Source organism: Heterocephalus glaber, unplaced genomic scaffold (assembly GCF_053883595.1).
Source record: "Heterocephalus glaber isolate CG9 unplaced genomic scaffold, H.glaber_assembly_v1.0 deba00000546, whole genome shotgun sequence".
NCBI classification, from domain to species: domain Eukaryota; kingdom Metazoa; phylum Chordata; class Mammalia; order Rodentia; family Bathyergidae; genus Heterocephalus; species Heterocephalus glaber.
In genome coordinates this window covers 5111671-5130891 of record NW_028258147.1, presented here as the reverse complement: position 1 = coordinate 5130891, position 19221 = coordinate 5111671, and the positions used below count along the sequence as shown (strand labels likewise).

The window sequence follows — 19221 nt, the reverse complement described above, 5'->3', positions numbered from 1 at the left end:
CAGCCCCATCTTCTATTCTTAATCATGATGCTTTACTACTTATTTTGTGGGAAGCATTATGTTAGATACTACAGAAATTACAAAGTAGTCTTTGCCCCAGAGAAGTTTTTAACCTAACTTAAGAAATAAAACACAGGAAAGAAGCTGCCAGCCCAATCCTTAAAAGAAACAAAACATAAACCTATTGAGTAAACAGTAGCCCATTTTAGCAAAATAAAAGTATATAACTGTCAAATCAATGTTACAGATAATTAGAGTTATAGCAAAGTTCAGGAGATGAAGGGACAATTCAAGGCTGGAGAAGTCTAGGAGAAATAGAGGAGGAAGGATTTGAGCTAGATTTGAAGACTTAATCTGGTCCTCCTTTCTTTCCTTTTTCCTCTCTTTCCTTTATTAATTTTCTTGTTTCTTTTCTCCTATTTCTCTCCCTGCCCAATTTCTTTGAAAATATTAATAGAATATAACCATGGTTAGTTATCTTTTCTGAAACCTGGCTAATCATCAGAATCTTTCAGCAAGCCATTTAAAGATATAGATTCCAGAATCTCACCTCGAGGTACCATATCTTATTTCAGAGAATGGAACATGAACAAATGCATTAAAATTTTTATGTAATTTTCAGCCAGGCTTGGGAATTTCAGGGTAATTATAATAATTATATCTGCAGGTGGACCAATCCCTAACTTCATCCTGTTACCATTCTGACTGCTTTAGGATGCTTACAAATCCAGAAGGTCACAAGAGCACTTGGGTAAGACACTGTAAGTGGACCTGTACAACAATTCCTCTGCTAATGAAAAACATCTCAGTGTGCACACACATTACTGAGCAGGCTCATTAGGAGTCCTTTGTATTTAAGAGGATGGCTCATTATACAGAATGAACTTTGATTTTCATAATTGAGAATCCTCAGAACTTCAAAAGATCTTTGTGCTTTGATGGCCATGACCTTTGGAGTCACCTGTGGGTCATGTGTCCACTATCCAGACTTAATGAATAACAACAACTTACCATATTTTCTTAAATAAGGAAAACATTATAGTTGCAAGAAAAGGCCCTTCCTTCTCATATCTATCCAGTGGTAAACAATCTCTTGAGTCTTAACTTCCCATATGTTTTATACTTTTATTACACAATGTATATGTTTGTAAATAGTATATATATTTTCCTGTGGGTTGCTTTTTTATAACATTGTGATTTTCAGATTTATCTGTGTGATACTATACAGCTAGTGCATGCTTTATAATATAGTAACATTGTATTATACAGTATTGTAGTATATTGTCCTACTGTGTAAATATTTTAGACTATTCTCTTGTCAATGGATAATTTCCCAATTCATGTCCTTGTGTATGTCTCTTTGGACACATATGTAAGAGTTCTAGGGAATATATCTAGACCGGCAATTGCTAGGAAATAGAATACACAGGATTTCTCAACTTAACTAGCTGGCTTAGCGGTAGCTGAACCAATGTTTACTCTCATCAACAATATGAATTTCTCTCTCCCCACTTTATATCCACCATTGTCAAAAAACACCCCACACCTACCTGGGCCCTATTTTCATAGATTCTAGCTCTAAATATGGTTTGAAGTAGTCTACAGGTGAGTCTAGAGCACAGAACTAAGACCCCCTGTGTTGCATGTATGCATGTATATATGCTCGAATATATTAGTATGTGCACTGGCACAATGAGGCTGCACTGGCACTTTTCTGATGACATCTATGTTGGTTGCATTTAGATCACTAAAAAAAGAGGGGTAGGGGCTTGGGATTTAGCTCAGTGGTTTTGCTGCCTGCTGCGCAAGTGCAAGGACCCGAGTTCAATCCCTGGTACCAAAAAAAAAAAAAAAGGGTAGAAATAGTGCACTGTCCAACATATCTTGCAGATGCATTTTAATAAAATAGCAGCATGTGATTTACCAGTCCACTGGGTGGTACTTAATCTAAAGTCCTGCCTTTGCCATCCAGGCTGATGGGGGTGAGCCCTTGTTAGCAGCTCTTTTCTCCTACTAGGTACAGTGGATGGATGTCAGTTGCCAGGGCTTGCATACATGTGATCGCTTAGGGCACGGTGCATGTCAGCGATATTTGCTAGCCTGCTGGGTGGTGTCACTGTGTCGAGCATTTGTGGCTTTTTCAAAGCCCTGAGGAATCTGAGAAGCAAGTGAGGGAATGATGCATGAAAACAAAAGGCAGTGGAAAGAGTGACCAGCCAGCAGGCTCCAGCAGGCCAGAACGCTCTGTCCTTGTTATTACTGCTTCATGAAAATGCCGCTGGCCTCCTGGCAAGGCCTAGAAGGTAGAGGCTTCTTTAGAAAACCAGGACAAAGGATGTGGACTCTGAGGCTGGGGTTCTGGTTTCTCAGCTTCCCCCTCTTGCAGTGGAGCTACAGAGTGAGGATGGGGAACCCTGTGCCCCTTGGTAGATTTCAGCCAGTCTTTTCCTTTCTCCTGGCTGCTTTCCCAAGAGTTTTTTCCTCCTACTCATAAGCAGCACAGTGCTGGTCTCAGAGGCCTGGCAGGGCTGGCCTGGGAGAGAGGCTGGGCGGTACCCAGGACAGAGCTGCTCTGCACCCAGTGATCTGAAGGTCAGTCTAGGGGAAGAAAAAGGGCCTCAGCCCTCATTCCCATTCAAGGAGTGTTTGCGCAAAGAATGCCTCTGGTTGAGGTCATGGAGACAAGGGGTGCTCTCATTCCATGCCTGCCTTCCTCTGAGCTCTAAATTCCCTGCTACCACATACTCTTCCAGAATAGCTTAACTCAGTTTTCAGAAATGAGGTGAACACCCAGGAAAGGTAAGAGTTTCCACTGGATGGATATTTGGACTTCCCAAAGCCAACCTCTACATTCCCTCCCGATAAACCCCTTTATTTGACATATAAGATATCTGGATGCATAAGAGTTAGGATTCTCTTCTCTTTAAAAGTAGCCATGAGGATAATGAATAAAAATAGGCCTTTGTGGATACAATAGGGTTGAGCAGGGTGTGGTTTGCTTGGCAAGTGCTCAGGGGAAGTTACTTCTCTTGGTCCTGGAATGCTCATGACTGCCTCTGCTTGACTATGTCCTAAAAAACCCGCTCAAATGTGACATTTTTATAGTGAAACTCCCATCAGTAGAGTTTAATCAGTCCTTTCTTCCTGGTTCCATAGCATTTTGCTCTTATGAAAAGCATTCATCATGTTGCGTGACAATTACATGGGACCATGACTTATTCTGTGTGCACACGTGTGTTTGTGTGTATTTCCTCAGCATCTATGGGCTGTATTTCAACATAGTAGTGTTTTCTTCGCTTTGCTTTCTTTTTTCTTTTCGGCAGTACTAGGGGATTAAATCCAGGGCCTTATGTATGCTATACAAGCATTTTGCCACTGAGCTACACCTCTAGCCCTGGTTTTTTATTGAATAAATTGAAGTTTCTGAGTAAACACCAATTCTCAGCCCTTATATTTTCTTAATTATTCCTGCTTTTTCCTCCTTGGGGGAAATAGCGGCAGCTTCAGCTTCACATGGAATAGAAGGGTCTCTAAAACTAAATGTATTTTTCTTTTCTAAGGAACTGCTCCAAGAGGAATGAGTGTTTCAGATATATCATTCTGTTACAGGTACAGAAATTGTTTCCAAGAAACATTCCCATCATTATCTCTGAAAGGCAAGTCAGTGGAAATTGTTATTTTCCATTTACAGATGGACAAATGGAAGCTTTCTTTCTAATTTACCAATTATAAAATGTCCACTCTGTTCAAAGTACTGTGTGAGTTTTATGGGCTCTGAAGATGTGTGAGACAGGGTTCTTGTTGTTAAGGAGAATGTCATAATCTTATTTGGATGAAAAGACAATTATATGTAAAAATAACTGTAATTTGGGAGCATATAATCTGAAACATATGAGTAATGTCAAAAGAAGTACTAAAAGGAATCTAAGAGGTAGGCAAAAGAATGTCCAGTTAATATGATCAGGGATATCATCACATCATTTGAGATGAAAAGATTTTCTGCTGGTTATTTTTCCATTTGACCCGTCAGTGTTGGTTTCCTGTGACTGCTATAACAAATTACCACAAACTGGGTGGCTTAAAACAACAGAATTTTTATTTTTTCCTAATTCCAGAGGCTACAAGTCCAAAATCAAGGTTTTGGCAGGGCCTAGGTCTCCTGAAAGGCTTTAGGGGAGAACATGTCTTTGTTTCTTCCAGCTGTTGGTGGCCCCGGGCTTTCCTTAACTTGTGGCCACTTGACTGATCTCTGTCTCCCTGGTCACACTGGCTCCTCCTCTCCTCTCTTAAAATTCTCTCTGCTTCTCTGTCTTCAAGATGGCTGTGATTACATTTAAGACCCACCCCAGTAACCTAGGATAGGCTTCTCTTTTCAAGATATGGAACGTACTCACACTTTTTGTCATATAATGTAATATTCTTAGGTTCTGACATTCAGGCTGCAGACATTTTGGGGTGAGAAAGGGAGCTTTATATAGTCCTGTGTCCTTCTCTGCCCTGCTCAGTGCCTGATGGGCTGCCACCCCATATGTTCTGTCACCGAGGTTCCACTACCCTTTGGCCTGTTGTGGGTTTGCCAGTAGGAAGGTAGAAAGAGTAGGAGGAAAAAGAAGTTGAGATACTTTTCCTTTTCTCCCTGCTTTTGCAGGATGGTTGTGGCAGTAACTAGCATCTCACGTTTCCACATATTTATAGACTTTGATAAAGCTCTATCTTCTCTTTTCTCTTGAGCTCTGGACTTTCACTGTTGCTAGTCCTTGGATGCCTCAGTACCTTCTTTAGTTTTCCAAATCCTGCCTATATTCATGGAAATATGTATGTCTTCATCACATTATTTTCAAAGTCCCAGCAGAGTGTGTCTTTAGTTTCCTATTTCCTGGATAGAGATTTTTGAGGCAAAAATTTAATTTCCAGAACAGAGATATACTCAGGTTACCTCAATCGAAGTTTAAGTAATGACCAATGGGCACTGGAAGGTGATTCAGCACACAATACAGTCAGGCAACTGTGTGCTCTTTGGCAGTAAATATCTGCTGCTATATCTGATTATCTATTATTAGTGGACTCTTGGCTTTGGCTGCCCTTGTTCTTGGGACTTTGTATTCTTTTTTCTATCTCACAGCTTCTTTTACCTCATAGTGTCTGCTGCCACCTGACTTTAGCTTTCTTCCTCCCCTCTGTGTATCACTTTGCTTCTGTCCCCTGCTAATAGCTGACTCACTCCAATGTATTTTAATGTAATTCCCAGAAGGACCTGATGGCGTGGCTATTCAGAACCAAGCACAGGCTTTTGGGCAGAGCTTTCTAGAGAAACTGTCTTATCAGCATAGATTTGATGCCCTAGGTTTGCTACTCCCTCTTGGCCTAAATGGCTCTGTTTGGAATGGCAGAATAGGTTGATACAGAATTTGATATCCTATATATTAGAAACCCCTAGGAAGGGTTATGGGTGTGGCAGGCATCCTGACACTTGTGAGGGTGGTGGTTATCAAAACCCACTAGTGCTGTTGTCCAGTTCAATACCTGAGGTATGTCAGCTTCAAAAAGTGCAAAACATACTTAGGGAAAAGTGGCCCAGACTAGCTAATCAAATAGAGAAACACTAGCTGGTATTAAAGCCACAGCTTGTGGAGAGCCTGAGTGCTGGCTTTTGCTATTTTAGAGTCACCAGATTAGTTTTAGAAGGTGCTCTAGGCATTGTTCAATGGGCAAACGAGAAGTTTACTAAAGATTTTAGAACATGGGAGGGAAAAATAAAATCAGTTTTCAGACTATTTACTTGATGGTAGTGGTATTTAGGTAGCATCAGGAGTAGGAGACTATGAAAACTGAAAGACAAATTAGGAAGCAATTAGTCTAAGTGATAATAATGGGGATCCAAACCAGGGCAGGACTGGAAAGGAAGGGGAAAAGTGGTCGTGAAAGGAAAGGTCAGGAAATGAGTGGATTCAGAAATGAGGCCAATTTTGAGCTACTGATTCAAAATCTTTTCAGCACCCAAGGACCCTTTTAATTATATTTATTTTCTTCCAAGCTGTACTTTTTAAAGGAGAAAAATGCAAATTCCATCAGTTATACTGATAATATTGACAGTATTATCATCAGCTATAACTGTCTTTTGGAACACACTCTTGGAAGCTTGGCTTCGAGTCAAAAGAACTTGGGGAAGCAGTGGTTCCATCCAGAGAAATTGAACCTGAATAACTTAGCTTATGTTTTCTAGAAAAATAGAACACAACCAAGAATTAATGCTAATGCTTTATTTAGGAGTTGCAACCTCAGGGCGATGACAGTGAGAAAAAAAGAGAAGGAATGGAAGATGGAGGCACTGTCAGAGGATGCTTGAACAATCTGCAGAGAGATACCAGTACGTGCATGTGGCCACACAGAATACCTCCTTGCATGCCATATGGCAAAAACATGCCTCAGGTAAGTACTTGAGGGGAGAAGCACAAGGAACCCATCTTCATGGTGCCTTCCCTATTTCCCAATAAGCAAAATTCACCCTACTAGGAGTTACTTTCCTCATATTCTGCTTGTGTCGCCTGTTCCCACATCCAGGGCTTTGTAGTGTGGCCTTTAATCTTGGTTGAGGAGTAGAGAAACCAGAAACTCATAGTGTCTTGCTAGGGAGCCTGTTTGCCACAGAGCAGGGCCAGGCTGGGAAAGTGGTGGATAAGCCCTAGCCCTAGGTCACAGGAGTTTGGGCTCTGTGGGCCCAAACACAGCAAGTTGGCTGCAGCAGTGGCTGAGATGAAATAAGCAACTAAGGATTTTAGATGATGGCAAGAGAATCTGATGAGGCATCTAAGGTGTATCTGCTACACTGAGAGAGAAGGGTAAGGTAAAAACAGAGGCACTTGGAAATTCAGAACTAGATCTCCAGAGAGACAGTGTTTTTGAGATTCCAGAAGGAAAAACAATTCCTATGCTGTAACAGATTATCTTCCTAGATAGTACAGACTAACGAGCAGGAACATGGGCTTTGGAGACAGGCACAGCTATGCTTAAGTCACACTGTATGTGTTCTGGGTTATTTACTTAAGCCCTCTAAGTTTTAGTTTCCTTACCCATAATATAAGAATGATGACGCCAGATAGCTCATGGTTGTAAATCATTTAGCACAATGCTAGACATTCAGTAAATGCTAAATAAATCGTGGTTATCATGCTCATTAGCATTATTCTTAGATGACTATGTAATTTTCTCCAACCCACTCTTCTCCAGATGGCTCCTGTATTTACACTGCTCTTATATGTTTGTGAGCAGGGTGAGTTGCACAAGTCCAAGTCTGTTAGATATTCTCAAGAGCAGTGGACTCAGGATCACGCTGTACTGGACATCATGGAGCCACGGTAAGGGTGGTGGTCCCATTCAGGATGCTGACACATTGTGGCCCAAGAAGACAGCACCATTAACTCATCACCTTGGAAGATAAATGATGTATTCTTATAATTTTTCCCCTTCAAATTAGGGAAACAAAGTTTTGTAGTCAAAACCTTGTTTTGGTACTCCAGGAAGGCATAGCCATGTGCACAGATGTTGCTGGAGTCACACAATAAAGAGATTCTTGTAAGATTTTAAAAACCAGAGATTACTGTATGTATAATAATTGATAGCGTATCATCTCTAAACTACACATTTGAAACTTTCTTTGTTCTCATAAATTAAAATCCTTTTGAATTTAGCAGACGCATATTAAATGTCAAGAGTATGTAAATGCTTTGGAAATTTCTAGAAGGAGGACAACAAAAACATATATCACTTGTCCATTCAAGATTCATTTCACTCAGAGTAAATGCCAAATCTTTTTTTTTTTTCTTTCAGTGCTAGGGATAGAACCCAGGGCATTATGCATGCCGGGCAAGTGCTCTACTACTGAGCTATACCTCAGCCCCAAGTGACAAATATTGACTAAAAGCCTTTAGTGACTAAGTGATTGAATCCCTACATACCAAACCTCATCTCTTACTTTGAGGAAGAAATGCAGCTTACTTTGGTGCTTAAAAGCATCAATCACCAGAAATAGACCATCCAAGCTCCAGCTTAGGTATATCACACAATAGCTATATGGTTTGGGGCAGGTATTTAATGTTCCTGTGCCTCAGTTCCTCATGTAGAAAAGTCAAAATGCATGCTAATAGCTGGCGGGAGGATTAATTTTTTCTCCTTTTTTTTGTACCAGGAATTGAACTCAGGACTTTGCGCTTGCCAGGCAGGCAGGTACCAGTGCCACTGAGCGAAATCCTTGGCCCCTGACTACACATTTTAAAAATGTAACCTGCTGTTATCTGTGGAATGAATGATTGAATTGTTTTCATGTGAACCAAGTTGGGGCCTCTTTTGAAGACAGATTTGTAAATGAGCTTCCTAATGTGCATGTAATATGCTAAAGGTCTTCCCAAAAGTTATTCTCTTAAATTAAACAGATATAATCTCTCTTCCCAATACTGGTCTTAAAGAAATTGATTAGAAATTGTTTTTTCCCCCAAAGATATTTTAGCTGAAGCTTAGGTCAAACTATCTTTAATTCCTAATGAGCATAGTCTGAATTAATGAGCTAGATTGACTCCTAAGTAATTGCTGCTGGACTCTGCTGCTGTGATTTATCCAGTGTGACCTAGAAGTCACAACATATTATCAGGGTAGGTAAAGAAGAGAACAAATAATACCTGTTCTAGGTCAGGCAAGCTGCTAGGCTCAACCTGTGAGGTAAGTATCATGATTGCTATAGTGCAGACAAACAAACCAAGACCCACAGAGGCCCAAATCACATACCTAATAGGCAATAGTCTGGATTCAAACCATCAGTTTCCAAAGTCCATGCTTTTTTCAGTATCACATTTTAAGTCTCAGATTTCTCATCTTTAATATGTGGCAACACTACTTATGTACAGGATTGCTGCAACAATTACTAATAAATATATGTAAAGCAGAGTACTCAATAAATGACAGTTTTCATTATGGCTATACTTTAGGAACGAAAGTGAGACTTATCCCCAGGGAACAATCACATATCCTCTCCAGAGAGAAACACAAGAGCCCTGATTTAGCTGGATGACAGAAATAGGTCCTGCAGAGGTGAGTGATTAGAGTAATTACATTAAAAATTGTTTTAATCTTTTAAAAGTTTTAAACATATTTATGTTTTATTTTACTAAGAGCCCCACTAGTCAAGTTTGAGGCAATTTGGTCAGAAGAATTTTGTTTGTATGTTGTATAAAAATGATAGTTGTGGAGCTGGGGTATAGAGCTCCGTGGTAGAATGATTGCTTAGCATGTATGAGAAGACCCCGGATGTGATTCCTAACACTGCAACAAACAAACAAACAAAAAGATGGTTGTATGCAAAGCAAAAGCCAGCCAAGCGTGGTGGTGGATTTCTGTAATCCCAGTACTCAGGAAGCTGAGGCAGGAGGATCACCGTGAGTGAGTTTGAGGCCAGTCTGGGCTACATAGCAAGATCCTATCTCAAAGAGTAAAAAGCAAAAGCCCAAGCAAATAAAAAATTCCACAGAGCAAAAGCCATGTACAGTGGTAAAGCCATGTACAGTGGTAGCTGTGTTTAAGAACTTAATTTGTTCTATGATTTTGGAAAAGATGTCCATGGTCGTGTTTATAACCCGATGCACAGTTTGCAAACAAAAACAAAATTTTGCCAAATGCTCTGTTTGCAAACAAAGATGTTCGTGAACCAAGGTACCACTGTACTCAAATTATTTTAAAAATAGGGGGAGAGAAGAAAGGAGGAGAAATAGGAAAAAGCCTTCTTTACCTTCTTATGCCAGCTAATAAAAGCTGAAGAAAAGATGAAGCTTAAGGAAAACACTCCTGTTTAATCCCAAGGTAATAAATACCTTGGATGATAAGATACAGTGGAAGGTAAAACCACTGAATGAAAGGTGATAGGAGTTAGGGGTTGAATTAATCCTCCTAAAAAAGTTGAAGTCCTAGTTCCCAGAATGTGCTTTTATCAGGAAACGGTTGATGCAGGTGTAATTAAGATGAGATCATACTGGAGTATGGAGGGTTCAATCCAATATGACTGGTACCCTTATTCTAAGATGGCCATATGAAGACTCAGACATACGTGGAGAATGCCACATGAAGGCTAAGGATGAACTGAAGTGCTGCAGCTGTGAGGCATGGAATTCTAAGGTCTACTGGAAGTGGAAAGGCAATGCAGGATTTTCCCCTGTAGGTTTCAGTGGGAGCATGGCCCTGCTAACACATTATTCTTTCTTTTTTTTTTTTTTTTGGTACCGGGGATCGAACTCAGGTCCTTGCGCTTGCGCAGTAGGCGGCGAAAACACTGAGCTAAATCCCCAGCCCTATTTTCTTCTTTCTAACTTCCAGACAATTAATTTTTATAGTTTTTTTTGGGGGGGTACCGGGGATCGAACTCAGGACCTTGCACTTGAGTCAGGTGGCGGCACCACTGAGCTAAATCCCCTGTCCTAATTTTTATAGTTTTAAACCATCCATTTTGTGAGTACTTTGTTACCACAGCCCTGAGAAACCAATACAATGGGGAAAAGGATTGACAGTGCACCATAGTATTCCCAAGTACATAAAAGGTAGAGTGTTCCAAAAGAGAGGCCACGTACCATTTAACCAAGTGTCACACTTTACCATCACTCACTAATAATGGGATGACCTGACACTGTATTTGATGAGAGGTTCACAATATCACTTTGGTAGACTGCAATAGGAGGAGGTAGAGATTATTTTTCTATCATTTGACTTGCGGCTGGCTTTGTTGCATGCTTTTGTCTGTATAATGCTGTTAAAGTAAGACTGCCAGGTCTAAGCCTAAGGCCTCAGTAGATGCTTCCCCTTTGTTTTAGAAATTCCCTCTCCTAGAGGCTATGCTGGTAAGTGTGATAGACCAAGGGCACTGATCCCAGTGGAGGTCCTGGCAAATTTAACATGGGCATGCATAAGTGGCTCAAAAGTCAGTTGACCCAAGCCAGAGTCAGTAGAACTACTTAGTCAATGGTTCTTAATATTATGTCATTGAATTTTGGGGGGTAATTTGTTATACAGTAATAGCTAACTATTATACTCATCTGTATAATACTGTTAGCCTTAGTTTAAATGAAAACTAGTCATAAAGAAACAATCAGGAAATCTAACAGTGTGGGACATTCTACAAAACAACTGGCCTAGAAGACACTGAAGAATCAGTATCATGAAAAACAAACAATAAAGTTTGGAGACTATAGTAGGGTCTTTTCAACCTTGGCATTGACATTTTTGACCAGGTAATTCTTTGTTATGGAGGCTGTGAATTGTAGGATATTTAGCAGGCATCACCGCTTTCTACTCACTAGATGTCTGCTATGGACTGGATGTGGTTTGTCCTCTTGCTGGAAGCTTGGTTCACAATGTGATGATGCTGAGAAGTGACAGAACCAAGAGGTGGAAAGACTAGGGCATTAGTGGCTTGGCCCTCAAAAGGGATTAATGTTGTTCTTGTCTGATACCAGTTAGATCTTGCAAGTGTTGGTTGTTACAAAGCATGGCCACCCTCTGTGATTGGCCCTTTTTGTACAATGGATCCCTTTCTGTTTCCCTACCATGTTGTGAAGCAGCCAAGGGGGCCATCACAAGGGGCCAAACTGATTGGGCCACCTGATCTTGGACTTTGAGATTCCAAAACTATGAATCATATAAACCTCTTTTCTTTGTAAAGACACTTATGCTCAAGTATTTTGTTAGAGAAACAGAAAAATGAACTATGTAATACAGTGTTAGTAGCACCCCTAATCATGGAAATAAAAATATCACCAGATATTCTAAATATCGATCTCTGGACCCTGGACATGAGAGAGAGGATCAAATGCAATGTATGGACCTTGTTAAGATCCTGGATCAAAGGGGAAAAAATGCCTATATAAAGCATTTGGGCAATTAAAGAAGTTTATGAACTTCGAAATATGTGTGTATTACTGAATCATTGCTAATTTTCCCAGGCCTAAAAATAATATTGTTTTTAGGAGATGCTTGCTGAATTATTTTAAGTGAACTATTAACTATAGCTTGAAGTATTCAACTTGTTTTCAAATGCTTCAGTGCATAAAAATGTCTATTATAGACAGGGATAAAGCAAAAGTGAAAAAATGTTAACAACTGCTGAATTCAGGTACAAGATACAAGGGCATTTGTTGTACCATTCTTTTGACCTTTATGGGTTTGAAAATTTTCAAAATAAAAAGAGGAGAAAAGAATTAATTACATCTTTACTATCTGACTCCTTATTAATGGATAGAATGAGTAGGCTGCTTTAAACAAATCTCAGTGCTCATCTTGGGTTTCCTGGACAATGACCTAGATTAAACAGGTCTGGGGGGCTAGGGCTGAGGTAGGGGGCTTCTTCTTTGTCTGAAGAACTGTGCACAAACTCAGCTTCCCATGAGACAACTGGCTTCCTTTCCTTCTTGTAGTATCACTCGAGGGTGCTGGGCAGCTTATGTGTGTTTCCCAGACAGCTCTGGTAAACAGCTGGCAACAAAATCTTATCCTTTCAGTGATAAGACTGCTCTTATATTTGTATATACAAAAAAGAGACAAAAAGAGGGGCAGAGCTCCCTTCCATGGAGCATAAACCATTCTGTGAGGCCAGCCAGATAACCGGGGGACAATGGGAGGATGGGGTCTCTGGGTTTTCCTTTTCTTAATGGCCTTGACTTTGTAGGTTTTCTCTTTCACAGTAAAACCTAGTTTTAAAAAAATCTGTACCATGTGACATACTGGAACACAAATCAAATTACAACTTTAAAGAGACTCAAATGGAAGACAACTAACATTTAAAACACAGAAACCATAAAGGGAAATGCTGATAAATGCATTTTGTGTAAAATACTTAAAACTTTTATATGGTAAAAACAAACTGATGACAAGAGCAAGATAACACCACAAACAGAGCAAAAGTCAAAATAGAAAAGGCACAATAGAAAAAAAATATTTACAACCCAATAGAAAAAGTGTTTATTTCATACAAAGAGATGGTTTTACCAGAAAAAAATGAACAGAACAAGAGGCAAGGAATATAAACAAATATTTCATAAAGAAAATAATAGCAAAATTTGGAAAAAATGTTCTACTGCACTAGTGCTTAGAAAATGCAAATCACAACAACATGCTAACATTTTAATGTATGTGTGACAAAAACTTAAAAGTTCAATAAAATTTAGCTTTGGCAGAGTTATAGTGGAACTTACACTGTTGATGGGAATACAAACTGGAGCAATTTTTGAGGGGTTACAAGTTGGGAACATAACTCAATCTAAAATGTACATATATTATGATCCAGCAATTTACTAAAAGGATTTATCCTACAGGTAAGTCAGATAATTCCCAGTGACATATGTATAAAGATATTAATGGAAACATTGTTTATAATAATGGTATAAATGGAAATTATATAAATGTTCATTTATTGGGCAGTAGTTACATAAATTTATGGACATCCAATGATTAAAAGTTCTACATGTGCTGATATGGGACTATTTCTAGTATATTATCAAATGAATACAGTACAAGGCACTGTATATTATACAATCTGCTTTGTAAAAATGGTGTATACATCATATATCCTTTTATGGAAAAAACACAAGAAATGATTATGACTGCTTACCTTGTGAAAAGAATGGGAAGAAGACTTTTTTCTCTCCCATGGTAAATCATTTTGAAGTTTCTTTTTTTTGTTTTGTTTTGTTTTTTGGGTGTGCTGTTTTTTTCTGTGCTTAGGATTGAACTCTGGGCCTTGTGCATACTAGGTAAAGTCTTTACTACCGAGCTACATCCCCAGCCGTTTTTATTTTTTACTCTGAAACAGAGCCTCAGTATGTTGCCCAGGCTGTCCTTGAACTTGCAACACTCTTGCCTCAGTCCAAGTAGTTGGAATTACAGGCAAGCAACACTATCCCTGGGTGTCAATATACTTTTATTATGATCATGTCTTACTTTTACAGCAATAAAGGCAACAAGAAACCATGCAGACTGTCCCTTGAAACAATTTTTAATACATCAATCTTGCCCCTTTTCATACTTTTGTAGAAAAGCTATTTTAATTACTGAAGCTGCTAAGGTTTCATATGAGTTAAAATATTTTTAGCTGGGGATGCAAATCTGTAAATGATACTAACCCACTGCAACCAGTTTTAGAACTGAGAAAGGCTGCAAGAGGGCAGCAAATGCATTAAGCAATCTTGGATCATTCACCCTTCTCACATGGCTCAGGCCCAGCCTTCGGCAAGACTCCTATTTGGAAAGCCAAACTGGCCTGGGAAGGGAAAAATCATGATAAGAAATTTTCTCTTGCCTTCTTTCTTTCCCTCTCTCTGGAGTTTCTTTAGGAACATGCAATTAAAGTTATAACCATGATTCAAAGGTGCTGAGATACAGGGAAAATCTGCAAAGGTGCTTGGATAATTCTAGCTCTTTACAAATGCAGCATATTCATGCCTGGCTGGTCCTTTTTCAAGTACCCAATGTATTAATCTGTGAGGACAGCCTCTATCAGGGGAGCATTTTTTGTTCTCAGTGAAGTGGCACATTCAGTTCCTGGTGCAGGCTCACTTAATTCCTATTAGTCATTTCACAGCTGTATCTTGGGGAGAGAAAAATCTCAAATACTTTTGGCTGATTTCATGAGTAAACTAAAAACAAGGCGTCTACAGTTCATGTTTGTTTATAATTTTTAATTTAATAAAGCATGTCTATCTTTGTGCATGTTCTTTTAAATTTTTAGTTGTCTGCTGATCTAGCTGGCTTCCACTCTCCCCAGGTACCTAGATTTATTGTCATCATGTTTCAGGTGGGTCCTGGGACACCCACTCTCACTTGTTATTGTATTGATGGAGTAATTTTTGTTTGGCAATTTGTAATGCTAAGGTTATTCAGGGACACTGTTTAAAAACACAGGTCAACGACCCAAGTCAGACATCAGCTCTGATCATAGGTTTATTATTTTTTAGGTTGTTTAGGGACATTAGATGAATGCACAAATTTGTTATTGTAGAGTTGCTATGAATACTGAAGATGCACATACGGGGATCATTATTGTAGATTGGTTTGTGACAGCTGGCCTTGATTTAGTTATTTCCTCTAGAAGACACTTTGAACAATTATTGAAATACCTCCCCTCTGTAATTACAATAATAACGATGATGATTTTGCAACTGAATATGCAATTCAGGGTGTATACACTCAACTACTGTTTTTGGCTTGTTTCTCTTTTTACATTGATGTCAGCTGCTGTTGTCAGGATTATTGAACAGAGAACGATTTTACTATTGAGGGTCAATGAACTACATGAATAGTTCTATTAAAAGCAATTAATATAGTGAGTGTTTAAGGAGTGTTAACTATAAGCAAGGTTTTTTTTTGGTCTTTGGAGAAATATATGATTAATACTTACTTGGTTTTAAAATTAACATATATATTTATATATACACTTTTTTTAATTGAACTGGGATGAAACTCAGGGGCATTTCACTGAGTTACACTGAGTTACATCCACAGCCCCTTCTATTTTTTGAGATAAGGCCTCTCTAGTTTGCTCAGGCTAGCTTTGAACTTAAGACTTCTCCTGCCTCAGGTCCTGAGTAGCTGGAATGACATATAGGTATGTATCACTGTGCGCAGCAACAACAAAATATTTCAGTTATAAAATCTGGCAATGCTTTTTTCTTTTCTATAGTAGCTATTTAAGGAGCTCAGTAAAAGAAAATGAGACAGACACATAGAGAAAACAGGGAGGCCCAGATGGTAGCGAGACACAAGGGATAAGTGAAGTAAGATAGACTGACAGTGATTGGGTGGGAGAGCAGGCAAAGGAGACAGCCAGGTAAGAAAAGAGAGGAAGGGGACGAGAAAAATGGGTAAATGAGGAGATGTAAAGACTGAGTGGTTTGGAGGCTTTTTAAAAATAGCATTGCTGGTTGACTGTAAGATAGACATGAGATCTCTTGAGAATGAGATTTATACTACCATCACCTGTTTTCTCTTGAAACACTGATGAGCTACTTACTGTTCACCTGGCTCTTTACATAACTGTAGACCTGGTGCATGAGGTGGGAAAGTCAATACCTTTCAGCATGGTTGTCCAAGCTGATTGCCTCTGCAGGATCAGGTTTCTTGATGTCTACTTCTCAGGGGGAATTCCTAATGCAAGAGGTGTAGCAGCTTCCTGCCTCTTCATTATCGTGACCTAACTGGGGGCAGTTCTCAACTTGGTGGCACACACACACATCTTTTGAGGTTCTTAAAAAATATATTGCTGCCTAGGCCCCACCCCTAACAGGTAATTGGTTTAGGGTGTGGTGTGGAAAAAAAAAAAAAAATCTTAAAAGTTCCACAGGTGATTCCAACATGCAACATGCAACCAGGGGTGGGAACTACTGCTTCCAGGCTTCACTTTAAATGTGCTCACAGAGAATCCATTTATAATGCTGGCTATTTTTTGGCCCATCAAAGCAGTGACCTGAATATTAAGTTGGGTGAAATTAAGTCAAAGGTCAGAGAGTCTCAGCCTTTGTGCTATGTATTTAGTAACTAGCTGTAAACTGTAGAGTTGGGGTGAAAACGAGATCATTTTGAGCTTGTTTGAAGAGATACAAGAAGAAAACAAAATGATCAGTATGATATGAAAGTCCTCTATAAAAATTTGCATTTGAGAAATGATTGAACTAGATTTCAACATTATTAGACAAATCTGTCTTTTTGATGGCAAATTTCAGTTGACCTTGGACTGATCTGGGATGTGGAGTGTCTTAGTTATTTTTCTTGTTGTTAAGACAAAATATTTGACACCCCAAGTTAAAAGGAAAATGGTTCATTTAGCTCCGTTTGTAGAAGTTTCAGTCCATAATCAGCTGGCTCCAAGGGAGGGTGGCCTGGCAGAGGGGCATTGCAGAGGAGAAACAGTTCATGGCAGGCAGAAGCCAGCAAAACAAGCAAGAGACCTTAACATCATTTTTCTGCCTCTTTTATCTTATCCAGGCTACTTAGGGTGGGTAGCACTCACACCCTTAATCCTAGTGCCCTTGATCCTAGCATTGCACCATCAATCAATTCCAGTGTCACACACTCTAGATCCAGCCACCTCTGAAAAAGCCCCACTTATGACTGCATGGGGCTTTGGGGGGATATCTAGATGCAAGCCATAACATGGAGGAACCAAGAAACACAGTTTGCCTCTTCTTTTCTTTTTTTTTGTCCTTGGTACTGGAGATCGAATCTAGGGCTTTCAAAGAGAGTTACATCCCCAGACCTTTAAACAAACAAACAAACAGAAAAAACCCTTGGTCTTGCTAAGTCACTAAGTTGCTGAGACGTGCTCATAGAACTCAAAACTTGTGATCCTCCTGCTTCAGCTTCCCAGTGTACTAGGATTACAGGCATGTGGCACCATGCCTAGCTCATAATTTGCTTCTTTTCAGCTTTTTTGCTGCAGTCTATTGTTGGACTCATCCCTTGTTATCCTAGACAGCCCCCTCTACCCACTTTGCTCTTTGACCTACCCCTCTAGGTTCTTCTTTCTAGTGTGGAATCATCTAGAATTTGTTGTCACCAAGCTCTCCTTGTCCCCTGTTCTGATAGTCTCGTTGGGAATAGGTAGAGGAAGAAGCTGTCCCAAATCAGCCTGCTCCTTTCATGACAGGTAACATATATGTATTTCTATTTACAGTAGCATTCTGGAGCCAATACTCCTCATCCAGAAGAGATTCTAATGCCTTTTGTGTGAAACAGGAAGAAAAATGGAGTTGCTTTAACAGACCCACAGGAACCAATACTTAATAGGAGTATGGAATTATCTTTGTGATTCTGCTATAATCTAGGGACAGCTGTCACTAGGAAGTATGATATTTGGCCTGTGTCCCTATAGAGCTAATACTACTGTCACCACTAGTATTTTATTTTATATGCTAACCCTTTCTGAATGTGCATTAATTCATTTAAGATTGGACTGCTTATGAGCGCCTTAATAGCCAGATGTATCCCCTACACCTGACACATAGGAGGTGCCCAGTAAGTGTTTGCTGAATGAAGTGGTGGAAATTTAACCAATCAGCAACATGAATTGGAATAAGCAAGATGAAGCAGCAGGAAAATGAGAGAAACCCCTTTCACACATACCAGGCTGACCCTGGTTGTGTAGATGGGAGAAAAGCATGGAAAGATCCTGATTTAAGAATCTCTTTAAGCTCAAACATTTCTATACAGAGAGCTGAGATACTCTCTTTCTGAGCTAATTTCACTCTTTCCTAAAGGACTTTTGGTTCCAAACACTAGGAATCAGTGTTAACTGCCTTTTTGAAATATCATTTTGTCAGCTTCATTTAGATGTGGTAATTTGCAAAGCAACTCCTAGCAGTTGACAGTTCATCCATAACTGTGTGGTGTCCAGACGTTTCCTGGGATTTCTGCCCACCTGTTAGGCAGCTGGCAGTGTCTGACAAACCAGGATATGTGCTCAACTGGGATTAACTTGGAACCAGTAGCACTCTGTTGTGTCTGAGATTTTTTAAATTCAGAAAGAGTCAAGAGCCACTCCCATTTAATTCAGAAAATAAAGGTGTAGTAACTCAAAAGGATTAGGAGATGCTTCAAGATCACCTAGTCCAGTGGTGACAAGCATGTTGTTTTCCTTTTAAGACAAAAGATGTTAATGTATGAGTTGTTTTTTCTACATTAAAACCTCAGTATTCAGGTTTAATTGCAGTGTGGTATTTTGTGATAAATAAGTGGGTTTTTAGGTTGCAGTTTGGGCACTCATCTCTAAAAGGTTCACCATCACTGACCTAGTTCATACTGGGTAGATGAAGAAACTGCAGCTCTAACAGGTTCGGTGATAAGGTCAGCTGTCTAATAGTGGGAAGGACAGGTCTAGAATCTATATTCTTCATGTAGCACCCAACTGTGAGCTGGTATCCTCTGTATTTATGCTGGTGTGAATGCATTTTGGTTACTGTTTGTTTCCTTTTGAAGCACTTTTTCCCTGGTCAAAGACTTCCTGGTCCTCCTTCACACATGCTTCAAGGTCACAGCCCAGACCAAAATGTTTACAAAAAAAACTAGGCACTTAATAAGTTCCACTTACAAGAAGAATCACTGCCAGCTCCTGCACTCCCTGCGCCCTGGCTCCAACCGAGCCCAGCAAACCAAGGAAGGGATAAAGTTGTCTTTGGAACTAGGAATTTCTAGGTTTGGATG

The 19221-nt window shown here is 39.6% G+C and overlaps 1 protein-coding gene and 1 long non-coding RNA gene across 13 annotated transcripts in view; one reads left to right on the top strand and one right to left on the bottom strand.

Moving 5' to 3' along the window:
- LOC106010382 (uncharacterized) overlaps nt 1-19221 on the bottom strand; it is a 61137-nt gene that overhangs the window by 35805 nt on the left and 6111 nt on the right. The gene's annotated exons all lie outside the window — the stretch shown is intronic.
- The window catches only part of LOC147829602 (uncharacterized), a 59871-nt gene that overhangs the window by 40439 nt on the left and 211 nt on the right, over nt 1-19221 (top strand). For 2 of the 7 annotated variants that reach the window (XM_087204424.1, XM_087204423.1), the window contains exons 3-6: nt 668-751; nt 6268-6429; nt 7228-7355; nt 8979-9081. In XM_087204424.1, coding sequence (XP_087060550.1) covers nt 668-751; nt 6268-6429; nt 7228-7355; nt 8979-9048 — 444 coding nt within the window. In that variant the 3' untranslated portion in view covers nt 9049-9081. Of the gene's footprint in view, nt 1-667; nt 752-6267; nt 6430-7227; nt 7356-8185; nt 9082-19221 lie in introns of all 7 variants that reach the window. The other 5 variants (XR_015448610.1, XR_015448609.1, XR_015448608.1 and 2 more) reach the window with 5 other exon arrangements.